Below are 16,530 nucleotides of genomic sequence, written 5' to 3'. Positions count from 1 at the left end.
CAACCACTGACTAGGGTGAACCGAGAGGCAGTCCTAGAGCTGCAAGCTGCAAGGATGAGAAGCATAGTCTTTTTTGCATGCTCCGCATTAAAAAAAAAGAAAGCAGAAAAAACACAACCACCTTCAAATACACTGGACAGAATATATAACACTGAATGACTGGAGGAAATGAGTGATTGGTTTTCAAGATGTAGTCCTGTGTAAATTATACACATTGGTATTCCTTCCAAAAAAATCTAATCCTTTCTGTTTTCACCCTTGAATCCTTCCTACTACCTTCCCCCACCCCCACTAAGCGCAATCTAGCATTTATTTATTAATACGCAAAAACTTACGGTTAATGTTTTGGACATACATTACTGTAAGTAATAACTGTAAATTTAATTGTTAAAAAATGTGAATATTTTTTTTATTACATTATTTTGTTCATGTGCAAAAAAAAAGACATATTGACACAAGTGACTCCTTAAATAAATGTTGACGGTTATTACTTTTCCATGTGTATTCACTTCTCTTTCTTAACTTTTACCGCTGACTTTTAGAGCAGCTGTTTTGAAGTGCTGCTCATTTATGTACGCCACAACAGAATGTACAGTTCAGGAATACAGAATTTTGATGGTTTTCAAGTGATTTCTATGACATTTTTGTCAGTGCTCTGTGACTAGGCGGTCAAGGTTTGTTGCATAGGAACTGCCTGAGGGTTTATTTTTTGGCTCCTTTCTGCAGAGAGTTTCTTCAAATGTTCTGTGTAAAAACCATTAAAATCCAACCTGTGAAATATAATGAGAATACAGACATTTGTAGTTTAATTATTTTAGATCATTGTGGGTACAAATTTTATCTTACTTTTATATGGAGTTTTTCCAACTGGTCAATGCCTGTTCACATGACTTATTAGAACATAAAACATCGAGAACTTTCTCTCAATGCAAAGGAACCATTTCCATTTGCAAAGAAATTTGCATTATAGAGATCTGCCCATGAATATGGTTTCACATCTCTTTGTATAAGCACTGTGTAATTCGACACATCTCTGGCAAAAAACGTATGACCGTCTGAAGTTTCTTCTGGTAAGATCAACTGATCATAGAGTTCCAATAGCCACGAAAGGGTGGCTTGTTTGTAAAAGTGATTTTCCAATTGGAATAATCCCTTTAATACGAGAGAATTAGCCACTTCTAAAAGAGGTAGATAATATTTCTTACCTATATATGATGTTAATCATGCTGTGCTCGCAGTCATTAGTGCTGTACATACTCAACTTATCAAGAAGGTCCATGAGATGAGTCGAGAAATTGCTATCAAAGTTATTGATGGTGGATTCAAAACCAGCTGAAGACTGAAATGCATCAGCATGCTCTGCAAGAAACTAAAAAAGGGGAAAATAAATCAAATAAATGTACTTGAGCCTTCTTCTGGGGCTGCATATATTTACCGTTTACCTTGGAGGTTAGCTTCTTTTTTATAGTCTCTTCTGTCTTCTGACTTTGCGTGGGGGGACCCATCATTGTGTCATGCTCCAATGTCAAACGCTCCTTTTCCGCCTGCACTTGTATGCTTTGTGTAAACCTCTGATAATAGAGGAGATTCGACAATTAAATGCATCAACATGTTGCAGACAAGTTCAATAAAATACCATCTGATTGTTTGGCCACAGTACATGCTATATAATACACTGTAGCAGATGTGGTGTATTTGTCAGATGCTTTCAATTGTGAAATCTGCAACAATCCACAGCATGTACTATCTGTCATTGAAAATTTGCAATTAATTTCACCTATTGTGACTTCTGGTGGCGGGGCATCCGACATGGATGCATTTTAGAGAGCTACCTCCATACTCGTGGCTTGATAAACTTGTGAAATAAGAGTCATCTGTGGCGCCACAGCAATCACCTGAGCCTCGCTGTTGTCGTAGGTAAAAAACATAATTTCAGCCTAAAGGCCTCAATGTGCCATAGCCTGAACTGCAGTGAAGAGAGATTGGAGAGGCCCCGGACACAATTTTGTAGTGGCACGTCATGACTTGACGCTGGCCCATCCTTTTGCCTCCACCACCCTTGTGAAGCAGGGTCACTGCACAGACCACTGTTGGAAGGCTCTGCAATTTACCCACTGATCAGTAACCCCAGATCCTGGCACTAAGCATCTGGTGGATAGACATAGCGACAGGAGCTCTGTAGAACTTCCCTCCTCCCTGGGAAACTGTTGGCGCTGTTACAGTCGCTTAGTGTTTACACCTCATTTATCTGATAGTAGGGGACACAGGATGCAGCGGGGGACTGCCCTTGGCTGAGCAATGCAGCAGAGACAGAGTGCTAGCTATGTGAGAAGGTAATTCCCACAGGAGACGTATCCTATTACTCTTAAGGGGACACCTCCATATTATGCTCCTGACCTGAACTGATCTATACCTGAGAGACATCCTACCCAGCCACAGGTCCTGGACTACAATCTCTACACCTTATTGCTTGCTGTGCCTTGACCTGGGCAAGCAAACTGCATGTCAAATCTTAATTCTATCTGACATCATTATACTCATTACCAGCAGCCACTACTGGTTTCCTGCACCTAGCAATCGAATATCACTGATATGAGGAGCAGGTGTCATTCTCCAGGTGTACGTTATTTCACTTAAAAGGCCTTTAAGGGAGGGAACAATACAACTTTACATGCACTTGCTCAGCTTTTCCACTAGAGGTCTCCATTACCTCAATAATATCTGGTTAAGATACCTTGCAGTTTCTTCTTTTTAGTTTAACAAGTAATCTTTCACTCCTCACTCTCCCTCACCCCTGTCCATTCATTTAAACACAGAGGCCGTTTAGTACTGAACGGCTGCTGTTTACACTGAACGATCGTTGTTCAGGATTTTATGCAACTTAAAATTGTGAACGATGATTGTTTAGTGTAAACAGCAGCTATTCAATACTGAACGGCCGCTGTGTTAAGTGAATGGAGAGGGCCGGGGAAGAGCGAGGAGTGAAATCTCATCCAGCAGCCCTGACCCCCAGCTGGCCGATATGTGAGTGATCCAGCGATACTTGCTCCTATGTGACAGTGTGGAAACGAGTATGTGCGGGGACGAGTCTCTGGCATCGTTTGCCCGAAATTCGTTCAGTGTAAATGGGCCTTTAGTTACAGGGTGAACACCATTTTCATTACCTTCTGATTAGCAGTTGCGAAAATCAAGCTACTATGAGAACAGAACATTAATTGAAACTTCTAAAACATGATAACACCCTTACCATTCACCTGGGGTCTAACAGAACCTATAAGACACTTTGGGTCCCATTGTGCAACCTTGCAATAGCTGTTTGACATCGACAAATCCCTAACTTCCATTCCTACAGGAATGCCCAGGAAGTTAAAAGGCCCTAAACAATCAAAACACTCAACAACCAAACTGCACACAAATAAAGTTAGCAGGGGATATGAACTGCTGACCTAACCAACTTCTTAATTTCATTTTGTTAACGACATGGAACTCATTAACAACTGCCTCATGATCTCCCTTCTAGCAGCTCTAGTCCAGCCTTAAAAGATTCAACCTTTCCAACAACATTCCTGGCACAGGAAGTCACCGGAATGATTGTTCCTCTGTTGGACAAGCACTCTATAAACACAGATCTGGCGCAAATCACCAGGGCCTCAACCAAGGACAACACACTATAAAATATCCAGGACAACTACCACACAGATCATTTCCTTTGTGTAGATGTCACCTTAGGAAATATCCCATGCATGTGTCTCAAAATATATGCACTTACAAGTCCGAACCACAACTTTTACTGACAATTGCTGCTCTACCTCCTTTCCAGATTATTACACCTCCTTATCTTGGCAAGTGATCTCAATGCTCCCTTGCAGCCTACCCTAGATAAATCTGGCTTTCCATTCATACTCCTACTATGTTGAATGTTCTAATCGGGCAATTAAAGCTTTGAGACCCTTGGCATTTTTTTTCATCCAGAAGACCGTGAATACACTTTCTATTTAAACATCTATGACACATACTCAAACATTGATTATATCCTTTTGTACACCTTACTATTCCCAAGAACAAGCAAAGCCTTTCCATACCCAACAGTCATCTTGGACCATGCTGTGATCTCATTGTCCTAAGACTTGTCACCTTCATCATTAAGATCCCAAATATGAAAATCCCCAGCCCACCTGGCGTCCTCCCCAGATTTCCAAAACTACTTTAGAATTCACTAGGGACACTCCGTTATTATGGTCCACATCAAAGACCATCTCATCAACTACATGCACCCCCTTAAAAAGAGGCAACTGATCCATTTTCAGTCCTTTCTCCAGCAAGCCAATTAGACACAGAAGATAAACTCTACCAGTGACAACAAATGTGACAGACTAAACAAAATCTCTTCTAAATGCATTCCTTCAAATTCAGGCTCAGTGGCATACCACTGCAATATAAAATCAATATTATATATATGGAGCAACAAGACGGGATCCCTTGTAGCCAAACTCAATTATCCCTTCTACTCTAAAGACTCAATACTTCAACTTCAAGAGCCCAATACAGACTCCCTGACACAACATGAAGCACAAATAGTTGACTTCTTTTACACCTATTATGAGGACTTATACAGGACTCCTCTAACCGATACCACACCTAACTTTCTGTACTTTGTTTCACTGCCCACAAGCTCAATAATGGATCTGGCCTTGTTGGAGTCGGACAGATCTGAGGAGGAAGATAAACAGGCAATAGACACAGCGCCCAGAAACAAAACTCCAGGTCGTGATAGCAACTTTTAAGCCAATAGACAGTAGGGATTTTTTGACCTATATCCTTTTCCCAGTTGATAAGATGACATTTCCCTGTTGATCTCAATTTCCCTGAGAAACTATCATAGTCAAGTAGGTAGCTTTATGTGGGGGAGTTTACAAAACAAAAAGAGTAAATTATAACTGGAAGGTCTTGAGGATGGTAGATATGTAAGAAAGAAGTCACCTTAATATATTTGTAAGCATCTGCATTTGTCAACTGGTATTTAGACATCAACGTCCTAAAGGGAAGAGGGACGCTCGTAGAGAAAAGATCTGATATATATCGTAGGCCAGTTTTGGTTCATTTTTTAAGCTGTATATTGGGAATAAAATATTTCAGAGTTTCAAAGGGTATATTTGAGAGGGGCCTAAATATATTTTTATCGGCATGTTGGATGAGGTCAATCCAGGCCTCCAGGGAGGCGTCAATCGAGGGAGACATATTTAGGACATTGAGGCATCCCTCAAGAGCAGGAAAAGAGGCACCAATGGTCACTGCAAACAATGGGAGTTTTAGCATTTTTTGCTTGTTATGTTCTAGTTCTATTGAGGTATCTCACAAAAAGGTTCGTGGCGGCATCCAGGGCGTAATGCAAAAATAAATAATTTATTCCTCCAAGAACATGCTACGTTTCGACCCTCATGGGGTCTTTCTCAAGCATAGGGATATCATTCACAAAACAGCACTATATAACAAAACAATCCATATACCACCACCAATCACCCTTACAGATTCCCATGTGTGTGCAATAATCATTACCTTCAGGCTCAACCTCCCACTCCAGTAGTTTTCCATTACCAATAGCATGGGGCATGGTCTCCACGGCTGTCTCCATGTGCAGTATCCACCACTAATGACCGGCGTTTGTATCGACCTACTGCGCATGTGCGGGAAATATCCGTTCCCGCGAGCGCTCCTTATGCCCTCTGAGCGACGGGATTCATCCAGTGTAGCGCTTCTGCGCGATTCTTTACCTTAAGATATCGCGAGAGCTCCCTGTGTCAGACAAATAGACTCACGGGGCTCTGCACTCCTAAGCCTCTAGTTACAGGGCAGTCCCGTGCAAATGGGCGGAGCTAAGGATCTCTGCTCCAGGTCTTTGGGTCATAGTTATCTAAACTTAATGGAGTACATCTCACACTCCCAGGAATGTCCCTCCCATGACACAGATTGTGAATTTAACATGTCTCAGTTATGTAGGAATATCAAACTTACCCCATAGTAAAACACACTTATTTGAATTTAACCCTTTTGTTCTCATCATGCAGAAAAAAATTCTCAGTGCTGTTTTCATTATATGCTTCAATTTATTCAAGGATATCTTTTATGTTGTATATCATATATCATTTATCATAGGGTCAAAAACATATTGCACTATGCAAAAAGGGCAAAGACAAAAAGGCATCAGGGGAAAATGGACCTTAAAGGGGACCTATGAATTTACTCAGAAATGATTCCATATGCAAGGGGGTATATTTCACATCCTCACTAGGAGTTATACTTGGTCCTATATCGGGCCGAGGGTTCAATTCCTTCGTTGAGTCATAAAACACATGGAGAGAGTCGAGGAGATGTCCCAGTCTGCATCCAAGACTTATGTATCCATAGGTCTTGGATACAGACTGGGACATCTCCTTGACTCTCTCCATGTGTTTTATGACTCAACGAAGGAATTGAACCCTCGGCCCGATATAGGACCAAGTATAACTCCTAGTGAGGATGTGAAATATACCCCCTTGCATATGGAATCGTTTCTGAGTAAATTCACAGGTCCCCTTTAAGGTCCATTTTCCCCTGATGCCTTTTTGTCTTTGCCCTTTTTGCATAGTGCAATATGTTTTTGACCCTATGATAAATGATATATGATATACAACATAAAAGATATCCTTGAATAAATTGAAGCATATAATGAAAACAGCATTGAGAATTTTTTTCTGCATGATGAGAACAAAAGGGTTAAATTCAAATAAGTGTGTTTTACTATGGGGTAAGTTTGATATTCCTACATAACTGAGACATGTTAAATTCACAATCTGTGTCATGGGAGGGACATCCCTGGGAGTGTGAGATGTACTCCATAAAGTTTAGATAACTATGACCCAAAGACCTGGAGCAGAGATCCTTAGCTCCGCCCATTTGCACGGGACTGCCCTGTAACTAGAGGCTTAGGAGTGCAGAGCCCCGTGAGTCTATTTGTCTGACACAGGGAGCTCTCGCGATATCTTAAGGTAAAGAATCGCGCAGAAGCGCTACACTGGATGAATCCCGTCGCTCAGAGGGCATAAGGAGCGCTCGCGGGAACGGATATTTCCCGCACATGCGCAGTAGGTCGATACAAACGCCGGTCATTAGTGGTGGATACTGCACATGGAGACAGCCGTGGAGACCATGCCCCATGCTATTGGTAATGGAAAACTACTGGAGTGGGAGGTTGAGCCTGAAGGTAATGATTATTGCACACACATGGGAATCTGTAAGGGTGATTGGTGGTGGTATATGGATTGTTTTGTTATATAGTGCTGTTTTGTGAATGATATCCCTATGCTTGAGAAAGACCCCATGAGGGTCGAAACGTAGCATGTTCTTGGAGGAATAAATTATTTATTTTTGCATTACGCCCTGGATGCCGCCACAAACCTTTTTGTGAGATACTGTGATATACTTTGGGGGGTCTTCTGAGGCTCTGACCCCCACATTGCTGGCGTGCACCCGTTGGACTTATTAGTCCCCTTTTCGGTTTGGTTTGAAGAACCCTGAGGTGTGCTGCGAGTTAAACCCGTGTGGATTGCGGCTAGTTCTATTGAGGGCCAGCTTAATTTTTAGTTATATGGCACCCAATGCACTAGATGATTTAACACAGTAGATTTATAATAGGACTCTAAATTGGGAAGACCCAAACCTCCTTGATATCTATTTAGAGATAGGTTTGATAATGCTATTCTGGGTGTCTTATTTTACCATAGATAGTTAGAGAGCTGTCTTTGTCTAGTTCCATCTGGACATCTGTAAAAAGCTGGGGGAAATTGGCAGCCATCAGATCAGATGTGGGGAAGCATAAGTTTACACCTAAATAGGGGATGCTTATGGTCTGCCACTGAAATGGGAATTCTGTTTGTATATCTCTTGTTAATTCTTCTCTGAGATATATTCCCAAAATCTGTGAATTGATAATATTCAATTTATAATAGGATATTTCAGCAAATTTAGTCAGAGTTGTTTGGGTGATCCTCAGGGACGAGAAGGGGTTTGTTAGAGTAAGTAAGATATCATCAGCAAATAAACTGATTTTATGTTGTCTAGATCCAGCAACAATTCCCTGTATATCTGGGTTGGTTCTTATGGTTTTAGCCAAGGGTTCCATTATCAAGGCAAATAATAGAGGTGATAGAGGGCATCCTTGGCAAGTACCATTTGATATAGAAAAGGAGTTGGAAAGCAAACCGTTAACTAGGACTTTTGCTGAAGGGGTGGTGTATAAGGCCCGAATAGCTTTAAAGGGGTTGTCCCGCGGCAGTAAGTGGGGTTATACACTTCTGTATGGCCATATTAATGCACTTTGTAATATACATCGTGCATTAAATATGAGCCATACAGAAGTTATACACTTACCTCCTCCAGTGCTGGCGTCCCTGTCTCCATGGCGCAGACTAAAGCTGCCTTCTCCTTCCATTAGACGCGCTTGCGCTGTCCGGTCTTCTGCTCTGTTGAATGGGGCCGCTCCGGCGTGCTCGCGCCGGAGAGCTGGTCTGCGCATGCGCAGAAGACATGTGCGGCGCGAGCACGCCGGAGCAGCCCCATTTAACAGAGCAGAAGACCGGACAGCGCAAGCGCGTCTAACGGAAGGGGAAGGCAGCTTTAGTCGGCGCCATGGAGACGGGGATGCCAGCACCGGAGGAGGTAAGTGTATAACTTCTATATGGCTCATATTTAATGCACGATGTATATTACAAAGTGCATTAATATGGCCATACAGAAGTGTATAACCCCACTTGCTGCCGCGGGACAACCCCTTTAAGTATATTGCCCGGGAATCCAAATTTATTCAGGGTAGGAAATGCATATTCCCAGTGTAGTCTATCAAATGCTTTTTCAGCATCAAGAGTAACCAGGACTGCTGGGTGATGTGTATATTCGAGTTTAGAGAGAAGATTTAAGATTCTTCTAGTCCTTGACTAAAGGCATGGGACATATGTAAAACAAGTGGGGTGGAAAATAGCTTATGGTTATCATTAGAAAACCCTTCGGGGCCTGGGGCTTTTTGAGCATTTAAAGTTTTAATGGTATCTATAATTTCTGAAGGCAACAATGGAGTGTTGAGAAAATTTAGTTGGGGTTCCGAAAGTGCTGCAAGTTTGATATCTCTCAAAAATACTTCAATAGTATTACTAGACGGTTGGGGAGTGTCTTTATCATCCTTTAAGTTGTAGAGCTTCTCATAATATTGGCGAAAGGTTTCTGTGATATGTGAAGGGGGTAACATTTTACTGATGGATTTTGGGGATCGAAAATATATGGGATTATAGATGTTTGTGTCTTTTTTTTTTTAACAAGGTTGGCCATCATACGTGAAGGTTTATTATTAGACACATAGAAAGATACCCACATAGATCTCATTTCTTTGTCATAATTGTCCATCATATTAGTTCTGAGCGCTTGTCTCAAACTAAATAATTATGTAGGGACTCGGAGGGAGTCTTAGAAAGTGGATCTTCAATCTTGGAAATTTGTTTATTGATTTGTTGTTTTTTTTTTCTCTTATGTTGAGCACTAATTTTAATAAGAACCCCTCTAATAAATGCCTTATGGGCATTCCAGAAAGTGGGAGGAGACACTTCAGGGGTATTATTAGCCGAAGAGTCCACTGCACGGGTGCAGGACCTCCGATGCCGTGAAGAACTCATCCAGGTGCCATGGCTGTGAGCGGGAGGCTCTGCGACGAGACATTACCGCTAGAAGAGCTGGTAGAATAACTCTTTTAAAGTGAGAAGGTCCTGGTGAGTTGCTGCGGAGTCGCTATAGGTGAGTACCAGCACAGAGGTCCGGGTTCACACCGCCATCTTCTCACTCGGCCAAGCCACGCCCCCTCGTGATAGCAACTTTTAACATTCCCTTGAGAAGCCATCTATGAAGTTGGTGCTTTACTTTACACGTGTATTTAACATGGTATATAAAAAATGTAATGGTGGAGGACTTCACTTAGGCTAGAACCATCTAGATTCTTCATCCCCAAACCTAAAAAAAACCTCAAATCTACACCAGTCCTATAGTCCCATAGCTCTTCTAAACCAGGATTATAAACCTAACTAAAATCCTAGCCATACACCTCCAGACACTTCTACCAAGTATATATACTGTTAGATATTCAACAGGATTTCCTTACAAATAGGCACTCAGTCAAAACCGTGAGGAAGGCTATTGCTGTAACAGTCTAAATTCTTGATAAATCACAACTGATTTCAATGCTCCTAAGCCTCAACGCAGAAAGGCTTGTGATTAAGTTTCCCGGCCATTCCTCTATGCCATGTTACAAAAACGTAACTTCGGAAACACTTTTATCTCTTTCCTGAGACACATTAATGGCCAAGCTGCTATGAAATTGACCATTAATGGCAGGAACACCGTTTTGATAAAGTTTTTGTCAGAGGGGCCCATCAGGGTTACCCTCTTTCTGCTTTGCTTTTTTAACATTTCTATTGAACCCCTCCTCTGACACATAGAAAGCTGCAACATATACACAGGGATGCAAGTAAATAATACTCATTCAAGTTGTGGCCTTCGCAGATGACATTTTGCTAGCCATCACGAATCTGGCAATCGGAATAATCCGTGGATCACCAACCCTTCTAAAGTAATCTGTGATATAACATCTAATACTGTAACTCTCAAGATAGATGTCCAGACCCCTCTAGAACTCTAATCAAATTTGCCATCACAACGTCCTCAGACAGAGTTCCAAAGTCTTAAGGCTCTTACAGTAAAGAGCCTCCTATGTTGGTGTAGAAAGCTTAATTCCTCTAGATCACGTGTCAAACACAAAGCCAGCGGGCCGAATTCGGCCCGCTGCCTCATTTTATGTGGCCCGCAGCATGCCGACAACCGCTCACCACTGAAGCGATTACCGCTGATCCCCACGCACATTGACGTCCCTCCTTCCCCGACTCCACTGCTCTTCAGTTCCACAGGAGATTACTCAGAGAGGAAGCGTTACGGGTTACACACCTACGTCAGTGTACACCTGGGCTCAGCGTGAGCAGAGAGAGAGCGGCGCCGACTGCAAGGAGAAAGTAAGTATGTGGGTTAGGGGGTTAATATTGCTGCTGGGGGGTGGTGGTGGGTTTAATATTGTTGCTGGGAGGGGGTTAATATTACAACGGGGATAATATTGCTGAGGGGTTATATATTACTATGGGGGTCACTATTACTACTGGGGCCACTGCGGGGGTCGCTGTTACTATTGGGGCCACTGTGGGGTACCCTGTTACTACTAGGGCCACTGTGGGGTACCCTGTTACTACTGGGGCCACTGTGGGGCTCGCTATTACTAGTTGGCCTACTGTGGGGGTCAATATTTTTTACTGGGGCCACTATAGGGGTCATTATTAGGGCTCGTTCACATGGGCGTAATCGTATTTCGGTCGCACAAATACACTGTGTATTTGCGCAATCGAAAATTGCTTATGCCTGCATACTTGGGCACGCAAAAAAGAACGCAGATGGGCCCACTGAAATGGTGCGCACATATGCAGTGAATATATAGGTTTCCTGCGCATTCACCACGTATTTGCGTGGCCCATTTACTTCAATGGCCTATCGGGGGTGCGTCGCACGCAACAAAATAGATCATGCTGTATGAAAATATACATCATGTGAATGAACTCATTGAAATTCATGGCTTCTATTCACTGCATATTATGCACGCAAAAACGCTTGTGTGAACGAGCCCTTACTATACTGTCTTACAATCGTCCCTTTGAAGGTCACCATAAGCCTCATGTGGCCCTTGGTGAAAATGAATTTGACACCCCTTCTCTAGATGTAGAGAGCACTCCCTTGCTACAGTCACAGTCCTGGGTATAAATAGATCATGGGAGAGCTCTTTTTACAGACCCCTGATTATTCTATACATAGTTATTAGAGCGCCGCCTTGTTTCAGTGTTGGATATCAACAGATGATAGGAGAGATCTCTGTACTAACTCCTGATATATCCAACTATACATAGTTATTAGAGCACCCCCTTGTTACAGTGCTGGGTATGAACAGATGATGGAAGAGATCTCTTACATAGTTATTAGGTCATCCCTCTCAGCCATATTATTTCTAAACTAAATAATCCCAATTTTGATAATCCCTCTGAGTGTTGCAGTCTACCCATTCCGTTTATTACTTTAGTTGCCCGTCCTTTTACCCGTTCAAGCTCTGATATGTCCTTCTTGAGTGCCCAAAACTGTCCACAATATTTCATGTGTGGTCTGACCAAGTAAAGAGGAAGAACAATGTTCTCATCATGTGCCCCTAGACCTCTATTGATGCACCTCATGATCCTATTTGCCTTGACAGCAGCTGCCTGACACTGGTTGTGCCAGTTAAGCTTACAGTTAACCAAAATCTCCAAGTCCTTTTCCATGTCAGTGTTCCCCAGTGGTTTCCCATTTAGTGTGTAATGGTGTTATGCATTTCCTCTGTCCATGTGCAGAACATTACATTTATTAGTGTTAAACCTCATTTGTCCAAGGCCTCAATCTGTCCTATGTGGACGACATCCGTATAATCTGAAACAATTCCAAACTTGGGGTAGAAACTACTCAACAGCCTTATATTCTGTTAACAAAGACTGTTTGCGCTTTAATGACCAAAACACATTTTGGAAATCTGACATGTGTCACTTTAACATAGAATAACTCTGTAAAGGTTTTGCATGTCCATGTAATTCTGACATGGCTTTTTTAGCCACATATTGTACTTAATTTAGGTGGTATAAATAGACAATAGAATTTGTATATATTTATTAAAAGTGCAAAAATTGGGAACTTTTTGAAAAAATATATTTTTCCACATTTTCAACTGCAACATTTGAAAAATACTTTAGTTTTTTTTAAACCACTCAGGAGACGTACAAATTTAACATGAATTATAAACATTTTGAGGAACACTTTGTTTTCCTACACCAAGCCAAGATTGCAAAGGCTCATAGGTATAAGAATGATAGATACCCCCACAAATGTCCCTATTTAAAAAAAATACACATCTTAATGTATTCACTGAGGGATGTTATGAATATTTTGACCCCACAGTTTCTTTTCAGGAGTTAATGCAATTTAGAGGAGAAAAATAAAATTTCATATTTTTGCAAATATGTCATTTTAAAGAGTTTTTTTTTTCTATAAAAAAATGAGGATTTGCAACCTAAAATGGATACCCTTTTTTATCCTGTGTTCAAAAAAACCAACCTATTGTGGACCTAATCTTATGTCCCTATGCACAACAGGGCCCAAACCAAAAGGAGCAGCCAGTGGTTTACAGAACAGACATTTTGCTTGAAGGTGTTTTAGCCCCCATTGCTAACTTGTAAAACCCTTGTTTGAGCAAAACGATAATAGAACCTCCACAAATGACCCCATTTTGAAAATTAGACCTCTTAACAAATTGATTTAGAGGTGTACTGCGTATTGTGATCCCACAGTTTTTTAATTAACCTAAGCAAAGCACAAGAAAAAAAATTATGATGTAAATTTTTTGGGCAATTGTGTCATTTTAGTACAGCTCACCTTCAGCCCAAAATGGATACCCCTGTGTATCCTGTGTTCAGTCACATGCTCATTGTGGCCCTAATATTATGTCCGTATGCACAACCAAAAGAAGCATTAAACTTTAACTGTTTTTAACTTTTACGTGATCACCATTATCCATTGGATAATGGCGCTCATATGTCCGGGGACCACTCACTGCAGCCCTCGTTCCCTGCTCCAGGTTCTTGGCTACATTTAGTAGCCTGGAGCAAGGAGATTTAAAATTTCCTGGGCCCTCCCCAGCTTCTGCGCTTGAGTCCGCCATTTTGGCAACGGGTGCATGCGCCGAAGCTGGGGAAAGGTCCGCAAATAAAAATCCCCTAGAGGGACATCGCCGGAGGTCTTAGGCAAGTAATTTCACCTTTAACTTTAACTATGCCCCCCCCCCACCCCCGCCGGTAAATCTCCAGGCTCTCAGCTACTTTTGGTAGCCAGGAGCAGGGGGTTGCGGCTTTTGCATATGCGTCTGCCATTTTAGCGATAGGCACATACACAGAAACCAGGGTTAGGTACGCGGATAAATCCAGGGTCCTTAGGTATGTAATTTTATCTCCCCTCATGGATATGATCTGTGAGGAGAGATGAAACAATCTTTTTTTTCCTTCTTACACTTTTTTTTTACTTTATATGATCACCGTTATTCACTGGATAACATGACAGCTCCACGCCCACAGTCGGCAGGGCTTTAATCCCCACAGAGAGCGTGTTTTTACGGCCCTGGGGATTAAAGCCCACTTAAGCGGGACGTGAAAACACTATGGGTGGTCACTAAGGGGTTAACATCCAGAAATATATTAGTAACCTGGAGTAAAGCTTCCCACTAACATTTAAGGGCTGCGTTAAAGGGGTTCTGTCAGCTGCCGGGCGGCAAGTACTTCTGCCCAGGTCAGTGGTCGGCATGTGACGCACCACACGTCACTCCTACGCCAGCCGCGTCTAACTGCGGGAGTTGACGGAGAGTGCGCATGCCCGCCGGTAAGGACGACGCATGCACACTCGCCATCAACTTTGGAGGTTAGATGCGGCCGTGTGGGGGAAATTCCCCAGGACCCCAGCTTTTGTGATATTATTTTAGATTCTACTGTTTCAGAGAAATCATTTCTTGTATTAGAATCACCATGTATGAACCCTAGGCTTTGCTAGAATGTCAGCTTGACTTAACCAGCAATAAACCATAACTGGTGACTAGTCAGGAGATGGGTGAAGTACAGATATAAATTGATAAGAAGCAAATAGTACCAGGGTGCAGCTGATATAACCAATACATTTGCCTCAAAATAAAGCCATAAAAAGTTAACACACGAATAAACAAATATGCTGATTGCTGAATCATTATGAAATGCTAAATGTTAAATGTTTAGTCTCTCATAAGAATATAGCAAAAGCGCTGAAGAATGAAAAATATTAGGTATTATGTAATGGACTTTGATCAAACATGTGGCAGACTATTGAATGATGTAAACACCTATGTAATGTTTGGCTCAGAATCAACGTCACTTTAACCCCTTCCCGCTCCAGGACGTACCGGTACGTCCTGGGAGCCTGGTACTTCCCGCAACAGGACGTACCGGTACGTCCTGGGGATAGCGCGAGATCACATATGAGGTCAGTCACAGCCGGCGTCCCGCTGCAACAGCGGGGGGACATCGGAGATGCGCCCCCACTGTTAACCCCTTCCCTGACGCGATCTAAGTAGATGTCATCGCGAGAGCCTGGCCTGTCACCATGGTAACAGGACGCCAGACACTGGCGTCCTGTATTGCCTATGCCTACAATCGCTGTACAAGCGATAAGGCATGGCAGAGCAGTAGCTCTGCCATGCCTTATGACAGCGATCATAGGCACAGTGCTGCAATAGTGTAAAAAAAAAAAAGAAAAGTGTAAAAAAAATGTAAAAAACCCCCTTTTTTATGCTTTTTCTAATAGAATAAAAAAAGGGAAAAAAAATGAAAACCCCACATATTGGGTATTGACGCGTCCGTAACGATGTGTAGAAAAAGTTGAACACACTTTTTATTTTGTACGACAAAAAGCGTTAAAAAAAACGCTAAAAAACAGAGGCAAAATGCTAATTTTTAGCATTTTGCCGCACAAAAAATGCAATAAAAGTGATCAAAAAAGCCGTACATTCCCCAAAATGGTACCAATAAAAACTACAGCTCGTCTCGCAAAAAATAAGCCCTTATAGAGCTCCGTACATCAGAAACTAAAAAAGTTACAGGACTTTGAATGCAGCTATAGAGAAAAAAAAAAGATTTGCAAAAAAAAGGGGGTTTTATTGCAAAAAAGTGTAAAAACCTAAAAAAAAATAAAACAATTTTGGTATCGTTGTTACCGTACCGACGCGCAGAAAACATTAAGTGTGTCATTTATGCTGCTTGATTAATGCTGTAAAAAAAAGAAAAAGAAATCTATGGCAAAATTGATGCGTTTTCTCTCCCGGTTATCATAAAAAAAAAATAAAAAAAAAATTAACAATATTGTCTATGTACCCAAAAGTGGCACCGATAAAAACTACAGATCGCCACACAAAAAACAAGCCCTTATAAGGCCGCGTCGACGGAAAAATAAAAAAGTTATGGCTTTTGAAAAATGGAGATGGAAAAATACCAAAAAATCGCTTGGTCCTCAACGCCAAAATAGGCCATGTCATTAAGGGGTTAATTATATGATATGCTTATAAAAAGACCTCTTGTAACGCCAATAAACTCGAAGTAGATGAATTTGTACATGAGCAATGCATATGTACGGGTCTTTCTTCCTGCTGATCGGTATTACTTAAACAATGATGAGTACTCATTTCAATTTGGACGCCGGATGACATACTAACGGGAGTTTTTCCCTAACACACTTGGTGCCGAAAACCCGTATCAAGGCAGGAGATCTTTCCCCTTGGACCCCGGACCTAGCAGTGGAGGAGCGAGGATACCAGGAAACCACAGATTT

General features: G+C 41.8%; 1 protein-coding gene across 2 annotated transcripts in view; it reads right to left on the bottom strand.

Moving 5' to 3' along the window:
* Positions 1-385: 385 nt before the first annotated feature.
* Positions 386-16,530, bottom strand: part of TUBGCP2 (tubulin gamma complex component 2) — a 238,931-nt gene continuing 222,786 nt past the window's right edge. Inside the window, exons 13-15 of one of the 2 annotated variants that reach the window (XM_066600339.1) lie at positions 1,443-1,571; positions 1,206-1,369; positions 386-770 (exon numbers count right to left, since the gene is read on the bottom strand). In XM_066600339.1, the coding sequence (XP_066456436.1) occupies positions 662-770; positions 1,206-1,369; positions 1,443-1,571 (402 nt within the window). In that variant the 3' untranslated portion in view covers positions 386-661. Of the gene's footprint in view, positions 771-1,205; positions 1,370-1,442; positions 1,572-16,530 lie in introns of those variants that run through there. The other variant, XR_010792583.1, reaches the window with a different exon arrangement.

This window comes from Eleutherodactylus coqui, chromosome 4 (assembly GCF_035609145.1).
Source record: "Eleutherodactylus coqui strain aEleCoq1 chromosome 4, aEleCoq1.hap1, whole genome shotgun sequence".
NCBI lineage: Eukaryota > Metazoa > Chordata > Amphibia > Anura > Eleutherodactylidae > Eleutherodactylus > Eleutherodactylus coqui.
Note: the sequence above shows the minus strand (reverse complement) of the source record. Positions and strands in the feature narration are given on the sequence as shown.